Raw genomic sequence first — 20,516 nt, 5'->3', positions numbered from 1 at the left:
ACCGATAGCATACAGCATCTTCCTGTTATCTCTTTTAAGCCCTCAGTTGTGTGTGTGTGTTGGGGGGGGGGGGGGGGGGGGGCACCTGAGTGAGCAAGTGAGCATATATGTGTGACCAAATAATACTTGTCTGTTCAGTTCAGCCTTATTGCAGTGTGAAGTTCATTCAAAAATATATAAAAAGCAAAACAAATACACACACAGGCTACAGGCTAATCAGCTCAAGGCATTTAAAATGCTCAGAGCACTGGAATAAAATCATTAGTTTAAAAACATTATATAGGAAAGCAAAAATGTAATTTGCAGAGCTTGTGAACATACTCCATCAACATATTTCATAGCCTGCACAAGAACTTTTTTTTTTTTCCTTTGGAATTTAATTACTTACTAGTCACAACTGAATTTTTTTATATCAAAAATTCATTTTAACATGAAATAATTCAATGATTGCATGTTCTAATGTGAATCATGTCCTTTCATATAAGGATACAAAGGCAGGGATTGCATTGGGCTTTGCTTAAAGAGACAACAACAAGTACCAGTAAGTATGTTTTGCCTTTATAAATCAGTTGTGCCATAGACACAAGCAGTTGGATATTGTTAGGGCCCCCTGTTTCAGATTTGAAGTGTAAAAACTAAAACATTTAAATTAAAACTTGAAAAAGCTTTGCCAATGGAGGACTTAGTTCTTGCAAATTATGAGGCGAGTCAGAACAATTGAAAGACATTTTAAACAAGGTAACATTGGTGGTCTGTACATTGTTGGCGTTATTGATTCTCTTATTGCTCATTTTTTTTCATATCGTGCATATGGTAACCCTATTAGAGATTGTCCGTGCAGGCTTCACTGACTATGGATAATGTGCCAGGGTCATTGTTTCTGCCCAGTGTAGGAACATTGGTATGCAGTAGCAGCTTTATAGCTGCTGCCATGCAGTCTTTGGAAGATCAGCATGCCAGGTTCAGTGTCACTGTAGTGCATATATAGTTGCAGTTCTTCAGACAGTTTTCACAAATGAAAAAATCAAAAAGTCTTTCAGAACCAAGACTCAAGTACAAAAGCTGTCATGAAATTAAGTACGTCAGCATTAAAATGAATAGTTCAGTTTACCCCATCCATTCATTTTATTATGACAAACTCACTTGGCATCCCTGGGCCGCTGAAGACACTCCTTCAGGAAGTGACAGTAAGCCAGTAGTGGCTAGATTTAAGCAGACACCTTTACATGTTAATTTGCATATGTTTTAACAAAAAATGGAATTCTTGTTATCAAAAAATGAATTCTAACTAGTAAAAATGTAATGTAATTCATGATGTCAACAATTTTATTTGTGATATCCAAAAATAATTTCATGATATCAAGAATGTGTATAAATGTGTATAAAACTATTGATTGAGTGGTCCAAACACATAATAACTATGGAAGTAAGTGCTGCAGGCTCATTGTGGTTTAAACAAGTACCTGTAGTCTTTTGCAGCACTAGAATGTTAATAAACGTTAAAAAGCTAAGAACTATAGACTACATGTTTATAATGATACATTATAAACATTTGTACAAACACCTGCAAAATGACCAGCACATTCTTTTTGATGATCTTGGCTGGAAGGCACCAGAGCTGCATGCCCTTTCAGTGTTGGTCCCAAAACAGTTCTAATTCCTGCTCCCAACCAAGGGAGAGGACAACTAGGATTGATAGCACTACTGGGGTAAAAAAACAACAACAATAACAGTGAGTCCCATGCCATGTATCTTAGTATAGCTACATAAAAACTTCTCAGCCAATAATTGATCTGTGCCCACAGCAATTAACACTCGCTCTACACCTGCCAGTTTATTACAGAATAATAATCTCTAATGTTATAATGGTCTAATTATTAAAATCTCTAATGGTGTTTCCATTTTATATCTAACTCTTCAACAGAATTCAACATCCCGATTTATAAGCAGCATTGTGATTATCTGATTCACAATATTCATTGAAATTATTTTCCATACTCTTTTTCTAAAGTATGGTTGCTTAGCACCAGAAAAAACAATAGGCTAGATGGTGTAATTTGCCTTGAATTGCTGGTGGTGCCTGATAAGCATTCTTAAAAGGTATATACAGGAGAAATATCTGCCCATTTTTGTTTTTAAATTGCACTGATCAAAATCCCTAGTAACAGTAACTGTATCCAGATACATTTTCATGCTTCTTCATGTCCATCCTGAGGTAGAATGTAGACTTGAGAAAAAATAATAAATATCAAAAGAAAATTCCCATGAATTCACATGAAAATTGAAACGTTTGAAAGGTTTCTGTAATACAGAACATAGGGCATTTCGTATTGGTACTGGTTATTCTTCAGAGACTGCACATTTGCTTGGTCTATCCTAGGTAAAGGAAACATATACTATGTTTAGTAAATATATAAAATGCTGAAGAGTGAGATGGAATTATGACTTTATTTGTCAAGCAATTTTTCTATAGCACTTTTCCTAAAGGCACTGCATGTTTTTTTCTGTGCAGTACTATTGGGACTTGTGGACTGGTTTTGCATGGCTGCTCTCTCTCTGTGTGCGTGTGAGTGTGTGCACAGCTGTTTAACTAATGGAGGCTAAATCACAGAGAGGAGGAGACCAGTCACTCTTTCTACAGATTTATTTGCTCTTAAAGCATTAATTCATATAAACATGAACTAGGACTAATGCGCTATCATTCACATGAAACAATAATAATAACAAACCTTGGTTTTAGAGCACCTTCAAGTGTGTACAATTTTCTGTGCCTTATTACTTAGAGGAAAAGGCCAGTGTGTGCTGGAGTTCATTCATGCTGAGGTGCCTTGTTGTTGAGGGTATCATTTGCCCTAAGATAGTAGACAGGGAAAAAAGATAGATCTTTGTTTTGGTTTACAGATCATGTTCTTAGCCCAGTGGTTATTTGGTTATGCTACTTCAGAAGTGTAGTCGTGATAAAGGAGATGATGCAGATGAAGACCCTTGGCATAAAGAAAACCACAACATTCCTAAGAACTCAGAGCTGAACCTCAGAGACAGTTATGACAAAGTCCTAATTTACTCTGGAGTTATTTTGGATCTTATCTTACAATGATCACCCTTTATATTAATCCTCTAAAATGCAGCCCTTAAGGGGGTGTGTATCTGTGCACACATGTTCATGACTGTTCAGGCTTCAGTGTTGTTTTTTATTATATTCTGTTGCTATAAGGTTTAACATAAGCAATTTAAGGAATTTCTGGGCCACTATGGCAAAAGGTATTAGGTGTTGTCGGAGACTTGGAATCTGCATTACCCTTTTTGAAAGCCTCTGAGAGGCTTCCTAAACACTTCCAACCACCTGCCTGTCCAGGCAGCAGCACAGACTGGATCTGCTGTTGCTGCACTGTTGCCACATTGGTCTGGATGCTTATTCATGTTGTAATATTATGAACTAAACTGATGGTGCATGCACCAATGAGCTGTGCAGTGGATTGGTACGGACAAACCCAGACATAATGATAAAGGTGTAGGATTCATCAGATGAAACACATTTGGACTTTGAAACCTGAAAAAGGATACAGGTAGATAGGTTTGCTTGCCCCACACTGCCCAAAGTCACATGGGAATATGTATGATGAATCCTTCTGATGGTTGATTTGTGCGGAATAAAATGTTGTTTATGAATCCAGAATGTCACAACGAGGCCACCTCTTGTTCGTTGCGGGCACTGTGGTTATATAACCATCTGTACGATGCTGTATTTTCCAAACACCCTTTCAAGGTTCTGGCTTGCTGGTGTTTACTTAAAACAAAGGACAAGGGGCATACTGTCTGGGGGAGGGGCTCTCTCCTCTCCTTTCTTCTCATCTCCTTTCTCTCGCTCTCTCTCTCTCTCTCCTTGACTCTCCCTCTTCTTTTTCTCCTTGTCTCTCTCCCTCCTTTCTCTGTCTATCTCTCTCAGTTATACACAACCACACATGCACACACTTTGAACAATGGATCTTAAAGACTTGTTGTGGAATGTCTCTGCAGTAGAACAGAATTTATCTGGAATGTGGTGAAAAAAGATTGATGTGCATGTGAGTCTTGGTCAAGGTCATAACACTGGTAAGGATGTCTCAGTGTGTGAGGGTAGTGTGATAAGGAGAGAAATAATTTGATAAAAGTGTAAGGCACGATATGTAGCAAAGGGGTGAAACAGGTAGATTAAAAACAAGGATTGTGTCAACATGTTATCAGAATTTGTGCACCTTCACTGAGGACAGAAATGGTCACGGCCGTTATGAGTCAAATAGCAGTTATTAAATGAATAACTTTTTTAAACATTTTGTGGTACAAATGTAAACTACTGTACAGTCTGCTAAACTGTATAAACTGAGGACACACACACAAAATCCCACAGGCCAAGCTGAGCAATGCAGCACCAGAGTTCTAGTGAACTGCTTGTCATTTAGTAAACTTGCTGTCGATTGGTGAACTGGCTATTCATTGGAAAACTGGTTCTCAAATAGTAATCTGCCTGTCGAATAGTAAACTGTCTGTTGGTTACTTAACTGCAACAATCTGCTTATACATTTACTTATTGGGGCCTGGAAAAATGGGTTGCAACTTAACCACATACCACCCACACAGCCATGTTGTCTATGGAGGGAGGCATGGTTGTGTGTATGCATTTGTTATTTTAGGAATTTCTAACTTCACACATAATAAAACACATACATTTGTCACATATACAACTAAAGACTATGTTTGCATTAGATCTCACTTTGTGTTCCCCGGGAAAGAAGCGGACTTTACGCTTACATTCATAGCCGTAGCAATAATTATAGCTCACCTTCCATGGCTATTCACACAATGAAATGTGACACGTAATGCTGAGAGAGAGTTACAGATACGTGTGGCTCTCAGCAAGGGCATTGACAACACTGCCATCTGCTGGTCAGTTTGCCACAATACATGGTTAGAGTTTTGATTGACATGATGCGGCATTGAGTTCCTTTTCATCAAAATGTTAGTATTTATTTTACTTTTCCTCTCAGCGAGTGGAAAAGCTGCTGGGTGAAACAAACATCTGAAAATAGTAATAATAATAAAAGCATATATAACCAGCAGTGAAAGAGAATATATTAGATCCCAGGCTGTGAAAGGGTCACATAGCTGCATGCATGCTCATCTCCTTCTGTGGTTTTGCTTGGATGGTTCTCTGTATCACACTTTGGTGGTGAGGCAGAGGCTTGTGCCCAATCTGCCGCATTCAGGTCCATTCTGGGCATCAAACAGTAGCCTGAGGGGTGAGGAAAGGGCATTCCCCCGGGGCCGGGGCTGTATGCCGGAGGATTGTCCTTCTGAGGCTCTGAAAGGCTGGGCTCTCTGCTTGGGCTGGGTGGACTCGATGGAGCAGAGTCATCTGTGGAAGGCAGGATGGTTGGAGGGGAGAAAACATAGCCTCCCTTTACTAGGGAAGAATCTGAGGTGCTCTTAGAATCCAACGCATTCTCGTTGTCATAGCTCAACAGAGGAGAGAAAGATGGGTCAGACAATTCGCTTTGCAACATAGATTCCTGGCAGCACAGGATGTAAGGGCCCAGGAAGCTCATGCCAGACGTGTCCATCATTCTGCTGTCCTCTGTGGAAGAGGAGCCATTGGACCCATGTGTCCAATCAGCTTTCATCATGCCAATGGTTACACTGCTGTCATCAGAGTATGTCAGAAGTGGGTACTCTAAAATACTGCCACAAAAACAAACATTTTTATTTATTACACGAGTTAATAAAATTAACAACATATTGTGCTGTATAACAGTGGTTTTATGTACAAGGGTTTTACCTATGTAGTAGCCTTTCTAAATTAGCTTTTTTTAAAGACAGATTTGAGTGGTTGTAGCTGATACAGCAGCAGCCATGAAACCAAGAGAGCACAAATGAGGTCCTCACCTGCCCTGGCAGATGATGGGATTGTCTGAGGCCTGCATGATACAGACAGAGGTTTTCTCATTGGCACTGTATGTCCAGCCAGCAGGAGGCTTCTGGATGAGAAAGAGTCACTCAATGATAAAGACAAAATAGCACAAACTGAAATGCTATTCATGGTTAGTTATTTGAGGTAATGTTATTTTTCAAACCAACACTCATCTATATGCCTTTTTGTTACTTACTCTACTGCTCATTTCCTTCAGGACTTTGCTCTTAATTGGAGAAGGAATAGACACTTTCCACAGTTCTAACTTCCTATCGAACAGGAAACACACACACTTTTCCATCATTCTGTTACAAGAGCATTAGTTCAGGAGTGACTTAACTGTGGCGGAATGCGTGCTGTGTAATTTACCTGTGGCAAGCTGGAAGTGCATTATACAAGACGATCGAGAACATCAACACCAACACACCAGTGGAGATGTAAATAAAGGTGTTGATCGATGGAGCTATACACAAACACAAAGTTTTAGTCTTAGACTCACATGACAATAACTATAAAACTGTAAGCAATCAGATCAACCTTTCCACTTCAAAAGCACACACACACACATTTAATCATTTGGCTTTCGGCAGTCTCCCTGCTTACTTACACTACATCTTCTTAACAGTGCTCAGATTGTACAAATGAGGCTCCCTGAATCTCTGTGAATGCTTTGTATTGAAGCATTCTTCATGCCTATCCCGGAGCAACCTTCTACTGAAGCTGAAGAGTCCAGGCTAGTGTGAAATCTCACAGACATTTGAACTGTTCCACTGGTATTCTGTTTCTACATAGCTGCCTTTTCTAGACTCTTCTGGCATCCACGTTCTCATTACTAATATGCGTAAACACTATATAAAAGATATTTCCCATGATCCACAATGGAGGGATAATTTTGTGTCGAGTAAGTGTGGCTTACCTGGGTCGGTAGTGAAATATACAGGCTCTGACCAATCTGAGGGTCTCCCAGACCGGCCCACACCCGGCAGGGTTCTGGCCTGAGCCATGTACTGCGTTTGGTGCAGGAGGGAGGAGTGGGGGATGTCGAAACTGAGGGGGTTTGTCACGATATTGTCCGTGATATTGTAACACTCCTCTGAAGCCTACACGGAAATAGATGGAAAGGAAATAGAACTCCGTTATGGCGGAAAGTTCAATATAAAAGTATGCTAGTACAGATCGCATGTTTGACCATTGTTTCAAGGTCAGTTTAAGTGAATTGTAAGTGTGTAACAAGAGTACGAGCATGACATGATGGTCCAAAGCTGCTTTGTTTTTGTCTGCCAGATTTGTGCAGTTGCATGGTGGTTTTGACAGCTCGCAAAGTTATTGGCACAGGTTTCAAACAAGATTACACCTACACATTCATACTTGGTGCATCTTTTATTCGCTTCCTGTGTTCAGAGAGAATGGTGACAAGAGCATGACAGACCGAACGAGATCATAGCCCTACAGATGCAGGCTCATGTTGGGCAAGCACATTACAAGCAGACACACAGCTGGGTCTCCTACCTGGATGTTGCTGCGTCGGACACACACTTGGTAGAAAAGTTCGACCTTTATGTTGACCTTGGGCCTGAACCATCTCACTCTCCAAATGCCATCCTTGTTGTCCACCTGGACGGTGCGTGGACGTGGGGGGTGGACTAGGAACACAGAGAAAAGGGGGGATTTTTTAAGCTTATGACACATCCCGCAAGCAATCTATCCAATCATTTATTCATCCCATCCTGTAGGCCGGTACTAAAAAGGAATGCCTCCTTTGGTGTGTTTAATGCCAGTCTCTGAGGACTGAAGAGTTGAGTTTAGACTTCAACTGACACAATTCTTCAGCCTGCAGATCAATCAGACCTTTTAGTAGAGAGCCATTAGCATTACACAGTTCTTCCCTGCTCTGAGCAGAATCACACACTAAACCATTTTTTGAAGCAATGCAGGATGCCCTTCTAAACACCAGGAGGCAGCACTCATATATGTAACCTCCCAGCTGTATGTATTACAGCCAATGTTGACTGTTATATATATATATATATATAAGGACAGTAAACACTATACAATTATGGTCATGATAGTATATTTTAACATACAGATCTGGTGTTGATGAAACTTACAGTTGCATTGGTCTTGAAACTCCTTTCTGGCATGAATGCTTCGGATCTCCACAGTCAGCAGCTCAGGTGTGCGGCTGACCACCAAACACGTGATGTTCAGCAGAGCGTCTGTGTGCTGCAGTTCTCCAGCATGGACAGTGCATTGTTCACAACTCCTGGAAAGAAAAATTAACAATCATCTTTATTTTTATTCTTTAAGCAGTATGTTTCCACCCTGCATCCCTTGGTCCTAGAGCCTCCTCCACCAAACACACCACATAACCCATCAGCTATGTAAGAAGCCCTTCATGGGTGCGTTTGAGAAGGAGAAGCTCTATGTAGCAAAGCGGGAGCAGGAGCAGGGAGAACTGAAGCTGTGAGTGGGGTTTCTTGGTGCCAAGGGGGACAGGGATACTCACTGATTGCACTGATTGTTTCCATCTCCTCTCAAGCATAGGAAATAAGAGAGGACTTGGGCGTGCTCTCTCTTCACCTGCCAACTGCACGCAAGTCCCATGTCCACCAATACACACTGCAAGTTGAGGACAGCCTCTGTTTTTTTAAGGGGTGGAAAGAAAGAAAGAGAATGAAAGACAGAAAGATTAAGAAAGAGATGTGTTAAAAACATGTTTGTCAGGTTTAAACCCTGCATGCCAGCAAAAATAGGCTCTTAAATATGAGCTGTGTGACCACAGTTTAGTTCATTAAAGAAAAGGTAACTTTCCTAAGAGGTTTACTTTGCATGTCAGCAACTATGAAATGAGTCAGTTTTGCTGTTTTTCTTTTCAAACTGAGTCCTGCTCCAAGTTTCAAGTGGTTTTTCCCACAACTATTGTGCTTTTTCTATTGAGCTCAATTTTGGTTTAATTTAGATACAAATTAAATACATTGTATATGACTTTTAATATTGCAGCTACTCCAGAAAGAGAAGATTTAAAGTGAGGAGTAAAGTATTAAGTTAATCAGTTTTATATTTCCTACCACCTTCCTCAGTCGTCCAGGACACTGGGGGGCTCCAGTCACTCCACAGGCCCACACGACCACAAGCTCGCACTCTGGCCTCATAAGAGTAACCTGGCACCAGTGCCGTCTTCTCAATCACCAACTCAAAGCTAGTCGTGTTCACCACCTAGCCAGCAGAAGAGAAAGGGTAAGATTACATCTGTGGCCCAGGCACAGACACATTGCCATATCGCTACAGATTGCCATCTGGTTTCAGACTGCTCCAGTCATTCATTCATTCATGCTTGTCACGGCTGGCCGGGCAGCCAGAGGGAGGGACACGCCCACTCCTGCTAGGGATCGCACGAAACACCTGCCTCGTTCCCAGTCTCCTTCCTACTAATCACCTTCACCTGTTTCTTGTTCGTTCTCTCTATTTAAACTCACAGGTCCCAAAGTGCTGAACATTAGTGGCCCGTTGGACTACTCATGCCCACCATGTACATCGCTACAAGGACTATTGGAACCAAATATTTTTTTATCGTTAGTAGTGGTATTGCCACATATTGACAATGGAAAATAAAGAGGATTTTGGTGCAACCTTGCCTCTCGCTTCCTCTGAACTGTCACTGTCACAATGCTGCTTTGCTGTTTTCCCTGTGCATCTCTTGTGGGGTTATGTGGTAGTCTTTCTTCAGAATGACTGCATGCACCATATCATGTATTTGTGGAAATGTTTCAGTGAGGTTGCAAAATCAGCTAAAAAGTAATATGGCCCAGATATAATAGCTGTCTACCCTCCTTCAGAAGTAGGGTAAGGCTCTATTTTTGTTTGGAGATTCTTAAACATTCATCTTAGTCTGAATATATGCACATCATATGTACATATAAGTGTAGATATATATATAGGTTGCTAAATTAAAGTCTTGGACAGTTTAACTCACTTGGGATACATTTTTTTAATCCTTAGGACTAAAGTGGCATGCAGAAAACTATTACTTTCTGTATGTTGTATGCAGTCACGTCTAGTTCATAGCAACACCAGAATGCAGGCAAATTTTAACTGTTTCCAAGAACGAGTCTGGGCCAAAGATGGTGCTTGTATGTGTGTGTGTGTGTGTGTGTGTGTGTGTGTGTGTGCATGCATGTGTGTACAGTGCAGGTACTCACGGTCCAGTCGTGTCCATGTCTTCTGTACTTGAGCTGGTAGGTGAGTGTGTGATTGGAAGAGTAGGGGCTACTCCAACTCAGCACTCGGCCTCCACTTTCAGTTCCCCTCACTGTTAGGTTGACTGGAGGTAACACTTTGCCTGTGGAACACATGAATAAAATAAATGCTGCAATTGCTGGTCCTTAGCCAAAGGTCATCCCTACAATGTCAAAATCCATGCACTCTCATTGACATGCCCCACCACACACACACACACACACACACACACACACACATACACAGACAAGTCAGGAGAATTACAAGATAGGGTTGAGCACCTGCCCATAAGCATTTAGAAGCAGAAATGTCTGGTCTATAAACAGCTCATTTAAGATAGTGGTTTGTTAGCACCTGTAGGTTAGTAGTTTGAAGTGCTTTTCATATTGGGTAAGTTTGATCAAGAGTATGAATGTTATGTAGTGATAAATATCATCATCATCATCATAATCATCCGTGTGAAAACCACCTGAGCCACTAACCCAATGCCTTGAATAAACAAACTAAAAATGTACACACCAACACATACACACTCACACTCACCTTGCTGAGCTACATTAAAAACTGTGACTTTAGATGGACAGGATACATTGAAGAAGAAGGTGTGTGAGCTCAAGGTGAACACTAGAGTTTTATACAGGCAGCTACGAAAGGTCTTTCCATTGGGCAACAGGTAACTGGGTCCGTCAGAGACACATGGAGATTCTCTACAGAAAGACAGACAGACACAAAGGTTTACACATGTTGAATATATTTTCTGTATATTCCCTTCTGCAATATCCTCCCAGTTTTTGTATAGGAATGGGCATGTTTTTATTTCTCACCCTGTGATTTCTGACAAATTGAAATGTGCATGCGGATCCTCTTCCCAGGTGCAACGTATGTAGGTGGTTAAATCATTATAACACTGGAGGGAGTCCAGCACAGAAGAAACTACAGGTAATACAGGTAATAAAGTCAGAGGTCAGAAGTTAAGGGCGGGGGTAATTAAACCTATATGTGATTGGTATTTACAGTAATGTTAGGACAACCAGTTTACATAAAGGCTTCTAAAGTGCATTACAGCCATGCTAGAAAAGTATTTTCCTGGTCATGTTCTCAATTTAGGGACACTAAGTGAATTACCAAACATTATTTTAAACATTTTAAGAGACTGTGAGGCAGTGATTAAGGCTATCCTGGTTGTAATATTAATTTATTTTATTAGTTACATTTTGTTAGTAAAGTTGACTATTAATCTCAAAACATAAAATCAAGAAAATCACTAAGAAATATTAATCCTGGCCCTAGACAACAGAGATTACATACACTGTATTGCAGCACTAGGATCAAACAGTTTAGAATAGTTACTAAAATCATGCGATGTTTGCCTTCCCTCACTTACAATAACGCGGATGCAAGCACTGCTGTAGCGTGGAGCTTGAGACCAGCAGAGGGAGTGCTGTAACAATCAGCGTCTGGAGAGGGTGCATCTTAACTGGGGTCGGATGTCAGAGATTCAGCCTCGCCGAAGAGGTTCTCAGACATTCCGAGAGGTTAGGGCCAGCTTGAGAGCCTGTGATAGTCAACATAAACACTATAGTTGTATAGGCTGAAATGTAAAATGGTGTGTGTGTGTGTGTAGTAGCAGCAGTAGTACACAAGAAATTGACACTTCTTCAAAACATTTTGTTACTGCGCCTGTCCCACAATCTACACAATTATATAGTAATAATAATAACAAAAATAACAACAACAGCAACAAGAATAATAACAATTTGTCCATAAAAGTTCCACTCAAGAGATATCCATTTTATCAAATATCAAATTACACTTTGCGAGCACCATCCGTCATCATCTTATGAGCAGACTAGTGTTACCGATGAATCTGTAGACCTGAACCAGAAATAAATCTAGAACATAAACTCCCTCAACTTCCTTCTTTTACGACCTAACGTGGCAGCGTCACAGTGCTTTTTTTATCTGTGGACTGCCTGGAATGGGAGGAGTGATGTGCTTTCTGAGAAAATGCAGGGGAGTGAGCGGCACAGACGGGAAAGAAAAAAGATGTAAAGTGGGACAGTAACTGTAGGAAGGAGATTAAAGGGAGTAAGTAGTACAGTGAGCGTACGAGAGTTTTAAAAACTTGTCTGTGAGCACAGGACGTTACGGTACTTATACTGGTAGTAATACATCTCTCTGTTGCTTTCAGAGTAAAGCCGTTTTTAGCAGTATGGCTGTAGGTAGATGAATAGGTGAAAGCGGAAACACTAAAGGGGGAATACCTCATTAGCCGCAGTAGGCTAAATATCACTATCCATGTCTCTATTTCCGCTATGGTACATAAGAAGTGCACTTCATACTAATGTGTCTCTTGCGTCGCTCCTGTATTCGCTTTTAGTTTAAAACACAATAGCAACAATAATAACAGCATCATTAAATAGTGGTGGATAGGTAAGTTACTTCATGAAACGTTTTGAAGCTCAAGTTAGGCTACCATTTTTACACGATGATAGTCCGCAACGCCATCTGAACTTTGTTGTCCCCTAAAGGGGTTAAAAAGGTTACACTGTTCAAGACCTTAAAGAAAAAAGGCTACCGCAAAGCTGCTGTAAACACAAACGCTTGAGAAATCACATTTTCATTAACACCTTTCTACACAAAAACGGTAAAACGATGTTGCAGAATGTTTACTGTGTTTACTGCCTGGATGTGGGGTACGTGGGGTTGTATTGAGTCAGAAGGAAAGTCAATTTATGCTTCTGGAAAGTACGCAGAATTCGTGTTATGAGCCGAAGTAATTTATTTAAGACTTAAATGCCAGCAAAAGAAAGCTGAACTGAACTACCGGAGTACATTTAAAGTTGTTTTTAATCTGCGTGCACTCATTAATTACTAAATGCTCTTTTGTCAACTAAATAAAAACTGCGTTAAATGCGTAAAAGTGAAGATTTCATATTAATATTAAGCAACATTCTCATATTTTTATAGGTTTTTAAAAAAGTTTACAGTTACACCACCCATCAGAAGTAATAAAGTAGTGTTCTAAAGTTTTGTTTCATTAAGAAAAATGAGTGAAACTTAAAATATGTTAAAATAAAATCAAATAAAACATCAATACTTTGCTAATATTTTGCAGTACCAGCCTTAAATGAATGTAGTTTAATTGTTAGCTCAAAATATGTGTAAGTTATTGCAAACTGACGAAAACAACCTTTTAAAAATGTTTGAAAACTGCTTTTAACATGTAGTGATTGTTGTATATTTTAAAATAAGGAATTCTTAAAATAAAGAATTATCATAAACATTCTGTACCTTTTTTTCTTTCAATTTGTCAATTGTGAGGGAATCCATCCAACCAAACATCAAATGATATTCATAGTGTATGTTAATGTCTCGTGTGTGCAAATGGTAGCAGTTGCAGGTACTTTCTGTGTGAGTTTGTGTGTCTGTGTGTCAATGTGAATGTGTGTGAACTCATGAGTCTCGGGAGGGTGGATATGGGTGTACATGTTCATTACTGTGTCATAGCATTTCAATACATGCGATCACGTCTTCAAATACACCAAAAACCACTGGTTCCTCCTTTCATGAGGGTGCCAACATAGCTGTCATCTAGTCAGCAAATTAGTGTCCTTGGCACCTAATGCGGTCCACTCACAGAGTTCCACTGAAATACACTGCACATGCCATACAGTGTAAATGCTAAGTGAGGCACCCAGTCTCCCTCTCAAAGCAAACACCCCCCCCCCCCCCCCCCCCCCACACACACACACACAGATGGACAGGATGCATTGAAGGTGTGTGAACCCAAAGGTAAATGCTTTAGTTGTGCTGCTGGTTTTTGTTTGATGGTGTGGCTCTTGTGAAATTTGCAGAAATGTTTGTGTGTACCTTTGCACAAGTGTCACATGAAGTGGCAGGAGCGTTTATCTGTTAGAAGAAAAGTTGCTCGCATTTGTTAATATCAGCTGTTTAGCAATGAAAGACTGATAACCAGTTTCAGACGCCTTGAATGGGGCAGATACGATCATGAGTAGGCTTAATCAGTGTTAAATATCAACGATATGTTTCATTTCTGCTAGTGAAGTGGTTATGTGTGTAGATTATATCCTTGAGTATTCCAACAAGGTCGTGTAGGGTATATAAACAGGTCAGATCAAACTCATACACACTCTCACACACCAACACATGGGTTATGTTGAATTATAGATTTTGAGAGAGGTATTGAATGTTATATCTGAAAGTTGGAGCTGGACAAGGTTCTGAGATAGACGTGTGTGTTTGACTGTGAGCATATGCACGTATGAGTTAAACATTGCCTCACGAAATGCTAAGGTAAAATCTTAATGCTATTTTAAGAAAAAACAGATGGCTAACAAGGGTGCGATTTAGAAGGCTACATGACACCTATGACACTTAGGAAGGTAAAAGTGGTGCTCTGGATGCTGTGCCAGGGAGCTGGCTCTTTGTTCTGATGATCAGCATTTATCACCATTGAAGTTTACCACCTGTAGGACCTAGGTTTGAGAACTCAATATGGTTACTGCCCTCAGCCTTTGTCACATGTAAACATACGTTATCATTTATAAATAAAAGCTGCTTTTGACAAGCGACACAGATATTTGGTGGTCATGACACTTTGTGGGGTGTAATTACATAGCACGTTATGACAACTGACTTTGCAGCTTTTTTTGTTTTGGTATGTCAGGGTGAAATAACACTGATGATATGGTACAACTTGCCAAGCATGTAACAATGTAACAAAAGTGAGGGCTTCAGAAAGATTTTATGGTGTATGTATTGTACAGTCATAACAATGACATGAAAAACTACTTGTAATAGTGTCCCCCTGCTGGTAGTTTCCAATATGCGGCGGCAGCTTTGCAAGAGACGTTTGTTTATATTTTTACATGCCCGTCTTAATTCATCTCCATGCCCCACTCAGGTAGATTGTGATCACCTCATTCTACGCACCACCTGAGTTTTGTGGTGTTCTGCTTTTTATAAGCCGCTTTGTGTTATCATGACTTGACTGGTCATTGATGTATTATGTTGGTTTTCTTTAGTTCTCGTTAGTGCACCTTTATGTTCGGTTTTGTTTTCGTTTGTTTCTTTAAACTCTTCAGTCAGAGACTTGCCCTTGCTTCCTTCTATTCCGTCAGGTTCTACGCCTGTGATGGAACGACTGACCACATGTGGATAGGCCAATCAGTCTGGAGGGCTGCCCAGTGGTACCATTACCTGTTGTGCTTTGTGTCTTTGCAAGCATGAGCATGGTGGCGGTTTCTTGCTCTGCACCATATCAACAAGATGGGGCTCTGTGACATAGAAAAGCAACACTACCAAGCCTTGTACACAGAATGGGGCCCCATTAAAGTAAGGGAGCACCAGCATTGCGCCCAGTCCATGATGAGAGGAGCTACGGTCAACAAGAGGGGCGAGGTTTTCATGCCTCGTCTGGTGAGATGCCCTATAGTTGCAAGAGGGTGCCAGCACTGCACTCCTGCATTGATGAGAGGGATCCTGGAAGAATGTGGTGCCAGCCATGATCTGGGGATGCACAGTTTTATCGTGCCTGGGATTGGGAAGCATGGTGCCGGGCTCCTGGTGGTGTGATGCTCTATGTGCCCTGCGCCCAGTTGAAGTTTTCTTCGGTTAACCATGGTTACCTCCAAGGAAACACATGCAGTCATCACTACATTGCATCAAAAGGGCTTCACAGGCAAGGAAACTGCTGCTTGTAAGATGACACCTAAATCAACCGTTTATCGAATCATCAAAAAATCGCACACACGGGGCCTTGGAGTCAGGGAGTCTCCCAGCTGGGCTGCTCCTGTGATGTGAAGAGCGCTTTGCTATATCTCCTCAGACATTAATTCTGGGATACTGTACTTTAATCTATTATCACTCACACACGCAAATGCTTTGACACACATATACAGATGAATCTTTGCTTGTCTGTACTCATCTCTGGATAATACTATCAATCAATTCGATCTCTTATCAAACACACACACACACACACATATAAAAACTGAGTGGTATGAAATCTCATGGAAGCCTACAGTGATGAAACAATGTAAGTGTGGGAGAAGATGTCTATCTCAGTTGACAGTGATACCTAATATTGCCGTGTCCACAGTATTGGCAATCTTTATGAAAATGAAATTAAGAAATGAACGATAAAAGTTATATAAAATAACAGCACGGACTTCAAGTTACTTGTAACACAAAACGTGTAGAAAATTCATACTGGTATTTATTTTATTGTGTTATTCTAAATGAAGCTATAAGTGAAGTATAAGAGAAGCCACAACTCTGTGACTCTTGCACACCACTCTGAGATCTTTAGCAAGGCAGCTTAGGCTGCTTGCCCAATTTTTAATACTTTTTCATAAAAGTAATAATAATAGTAATAATAATAAAAAATCACATCTTAAAAACACATGTATCAAAGTCACTGGTACTTCTGCTTTAGAGCCTTTCTTAAGGTGTTTAATCTTCAATACACAATACATTTATTTTAATGCATATTATATTATAGTACATAATACATGTATTAATACATAATAGATGGAGTATATATCAGATACAGTGCCACATATTTGTTTTCTCTTATGATTGATGAGTTTGTTGTATTAGAAAAAAATTTCAGATGTTTGCTATTTCTTTTTTAAAGCTTTATGTATTTCAAAACCTTTTAGTTACTGCATTATACATTATAGTTCATTATATTGTGAAATTATACTCTGCATGTTTGCGCTCACCTCATTGATAAACATCTCTCACCACTAAATGTGTGTTCATGAGTCAGTGACAGTGTAGTTTATCTATGCTTGTACTTGGCTAACCAAAGACACCACACACACAAAAAAAAGGAGATGGTGTGAAGACTGATCATGAGAAACATGCAAGCTGTCTACAGCAACTCTCTTTTTCTTTGAACACACTTAAGCTCATATAATTGCACTGACTTTATTAGAAACAAAAATACTTTATGCCTTGCCAATTTATGATATGTATGTAGCACATCTATTGCTGTCAGCCATCCACTGCCCTCCCCGTCATTGATCAGTTTTTGACAATAGATCTATTGGCTGTTAATGGGTACTTTCTCTATTTTTAGGAAGGTGTCCTTTCTTGTTTTTTTAATGCCTGCCTCTCTGGAAGATTTGCCATTGGTATCACTGCCACCGGTGCCATGGGATGTGTGAGTTAGGCTTAAGAACTACTCTGAGTGCATCGGTGTGATGTCTGGGTTCAGAGTAGTCCATCACCTAAAACTATTAAATTATTATTAAAATTATTAAATGTGTACTTTCAAACATGTGACCTATGTATTTCTAAGAGCTGCACAAGCTGCACTGCCCATGGTTGCAGCATGTTATGTTGCAGTAATTTGCTGAAATATTAAAGAGCTGAAGACCAGTATTACTTTTTGCATGTGTACACATGAGTGATCTCTGGATTTGCCTGAAGTATTTTGCTCTGAGATTCTGCATTTCAGTGCAATCTTCATTTGCATTTAATCCACTTGCATGTGTTCATGCCATGGCTTGATCTTTGCAGAGACAGCTAGATGAAAATTGTGTATTCCTCCATGCATTACTGATAAAAACTTCATTGTCTCTGTCACAGTCTGCTTACTGCATGCAGTCAGTGGTGAAAATTGATCTGAAATTGTAAAAAGTTAACATGACATTTAAAAATTGATGTTCTTTAGAAATGCAACCCTCAGAGTGGAGCTGGTTTACATGATTGGACTGAAGTTTAGAAGTAGTTTGAACTGGTGTTCTTGAATTTCATATCTTTACATCTCAGTGGTTTTATAGAGTCTAGCTGACTTCCTGGAAACAACAGTTTCTTTTCTGTTAATGTAAATCAAGTTCAGTAAGTATAGAACAGTTCCTCATTTTGTATCTTTGTGTTCGTACAGAACAGCTATGTTGCTAGATTCACACATTTTGTTGAACCCCCTTTAAGACTTTCTAGTCAGAATGAATCACTCCTGTTTATTGTATTAGTGGGTTAAGGGTTTTTAGAGAGGTAAAGCAGGTTTCAGGTTTCAGAATGATTTCAAAGGAGAAAGTCCTTACTACCGAGTAAGAATGATTTGTTATTTAAACAGATACTTTTCACACTGTTACTGTTTGCTTATATTTGTCTGTATCTGCAAAGCAAAGCGTTTGTTTGATTAGAAAAGAACAAATAGTCCAGCGAGCAAGTAAGGGCAGCTGATTTACCCAGACACAGACCACAGCAGAGCTGGAACATACAAGACTCATGGCTTTCTGTCCACACCTCACATGTTGAAGTCATGGGGTGTCCAATGTTTGTGCAGATGTTTATGTAATACTAGCAAGATGAGATGTTATCCTTGAGCGTATCGTACTTCTGCAAATGCTTGCACATCATAACATTCCACTTCTGTAAAAGAGAGGACTATAATCCTAACATCAGATGGTGGCACTTTTAGAGAGATTAGTCTCACAATGACTTTCTGCAGAGATCCAGACTTGTGTGAGCCCAAAGAGACACTCGCAAGCAAAAACTCCCTAGGAATAATAATGAGAATAGGAATAAGGAAGGAACCATGAGAGGAACTAAAGACTTAAAAGGGGAAACTCATCCTCTCCTTGACATTCTCTCATACATTGTAGGAAGTATTCGAAATGGAAGAAATAAAATGTATTATGCACTTTAAGCGTTATTCAAAATGAAAAGAACTGCACTCCTGCACTGATGAGAGGGATCCTGGAAGAATGTGGTGCCAGCCATGATCTGGGGATGCACAGGTTTATCGTGCCTGGGATTGGGAAGCATGGTGCCGGGCTCCTGGTGGATAAAGCACAAACTTATTAAAACCAACAGGGAACAGTGAAGGGCATGAAATAATTAAGGAGTACTGTGAGAGAAAAGTGAAATTGCATCATGCCCTGAAGCAATATCCCCACCTGGTGGTCAACTACAACTATAACACCTACCTTGCACATTGTGGTCTGAGGCTGATCATAAGGGATAAGGCTGATAAAGTGTTAATCAAAGAAATGCAGTAGAAGCCTGAGAGAAATCTACACCTATCTATTATATATTTACATATATAACTTCCTAAGAAGCACACAGTAGTGTGCCACTTCCTGTGTTGAGTTAAATTCCTTTTGAAGTTGTAAGCCCAGTTAAATGACACGGTCCAGAGTGTCTTTCATTTGCTGAAGATGAAAAAGAAGATGTTTTTCTCTGAAACTACAGTATAGCAGCTCAGTGTGCGCTGTGCCTTTCCGTTCTGCCCAAGAATGAAACATTCTCTGTTTATGTATGAATTCAGTATTTTCAGACCTCTTTCTATCTTGTCTGGTTCTCTAAAGCAGGAGTCACTAAACTTACTGAGGCTTCCTGTGAAGTGGTCAGCACATCATCATTTAGTCACTTTCATATACTGACACTTTTCGTAAACTCTGTCACCTGTCATTGCTTCCATCATGAGTTTTTTTTACAATACACAGTTCTCATGAAAAGTTACAGATTTTGTACAGCCTTCATTATTATTCTCATTGTCAGTGTTCATAATTTTATTTGTGGGATCTACTAGAACAGATTTACATGCTTCAGTGTTCCAAAAACACCTTTTTTTTTCTGTCTGAAATCCTCTGTTAGAGCTCCTGTATCTTTAATGCTGTATAAAATGCAGTCTTGGAAAATAAACTGTAATTCATCACCATTAATTATCTGTGTTGGAAGGTAACCTTTTCTGCACTTTTTTTTTGTTCTGTTTGCGTACTCACAGTGATTGAGGAAGGGATTACCCCTTGAGTCCTCTCAGTTTCTTCCTCTTGTTCTTAGGGAGTTTTCCCTTGCCATTGTCACATTTGTCTTGCTCATTGAGGGCTTAGACATACGTAAAGTTGCTTTGTGACAATGGCTGTTGCGAAAAGTGATCAACAAATTTGACTTTGGCTTTGACATTGACACTGCTGTCATACTTTATGTGGTGCGAAACACCACAACCTTGAAATGGTCTCTTGAAATGGTCTACGGAATGAGCTCACTAACTCAGAAATAGCATTTAGCTATATTTTACAACCTCCTTGGGATATGAGTAACACAAGATAATGAGCAAGTGCAATGTACATAAATAAGTAATTCCCAGAAATCTGGCAAATGCTATCATACACATACACCCCTTTATTTCTGCAGAAATGCATAGATGAGATATAAGTTAGTTCCCTCTAAATGTGTTGCCACACAGTAAAGCAACATCTTGTAGTAAATATTTTGTAGATACAAAGACGTGACCAAACGTTACTGCATAGTTTGGCCTTATTACTTGTTTTTTACTAGTGCTAAATATTTTCCA

General features: G+C 39.8%; 1 protein-coding gene and 1 long non-coding RNA gene across 4 annotated transcripts; one reads left to right on the top strand and one right to left on the bottom strand.

The window, feature by feature from the left end:
• Positions 1–4,978: 4,978 nt before the first annotated feature.
• On the bottom strand, positions 4,979–13,640 carry csf2rb (colony stimulating factor 2 receptor subunit beta). Of its 3 annotated transcripts, none has more exons than XM_026997818.3 (14): positions 13,475–13,640; positions 11,565–11,735; positions 11,005–11,113; positions 10,724–10,887; positions 10,144–10,283; positions 9,013–9,160; positions 8,451–8,583; positions 8,053–8,207; positions 7,454–7,587; positions 6,861–7,044; positions 6,314–6,407; positions 6,141–6,213; positions 5,920–6,011; positions 4,979–5,715 (listed from the first exon to the last, which is right to left on the bottom strand). In XM_026997818.3, exons 2-14 carry the CDS (start codon positions 11,650–11,652, stop codon positions 5,112–5,114), a joined length of 2,118 nt encoding a protein of 705 aa, XP_026853619.3. In that variant the 5' UTR covers positions 11,653–11,735; positions 13,475–13,640; the 3' UTR covers positions 4,979–5,111. The 3 variants fall into 3 exon arrangements, with proteins under 3 accessions (XP_026853619.3, XP_026853621.3, XP_026853620.3); XM_026997820.3 differs by having other exon boundaries at positions 9,016–9,160; positions 13,475–13,639; XM_026997819.3 differs by lacking the exon at positions 13,475–13,640 and adding an exon at positions 11,992–12,098.
• Positions 9,080–9,573, top strand: LOC145657030 (uncharacterized). Its single transcript, XR_014122823.1, has 2 exons — positions 9,080–9,181; positions 9,423–9,573. It is a non-coding gene; the product is annotated as an uncharacterized LOC145657030 (long non-coding RNA).
• Positions 13,641–20,516: the final 6,876 nt, after the last annotated feature.

Source organism: Electrophorus electricus, chromosome 3, assembly GCF_041902795.1.
Source record: "Electrophorus electricus isolate QZ-2024a chromosome 3, ASM4190279v1, whole genome shotgun sequence".
NCBI classification, from domain to species: Eukaryota; Metazoa; Chordata; class Actinopteri; order Gymnotiformes; family Gymnotidae; genus Electrophorus; species Electrophorus electricus.
The sequence above is the reverse complement of the archived record's forward strand: the minus strand, read 5'-3'. Positions and strand labels throughout refer to the sequence as shown.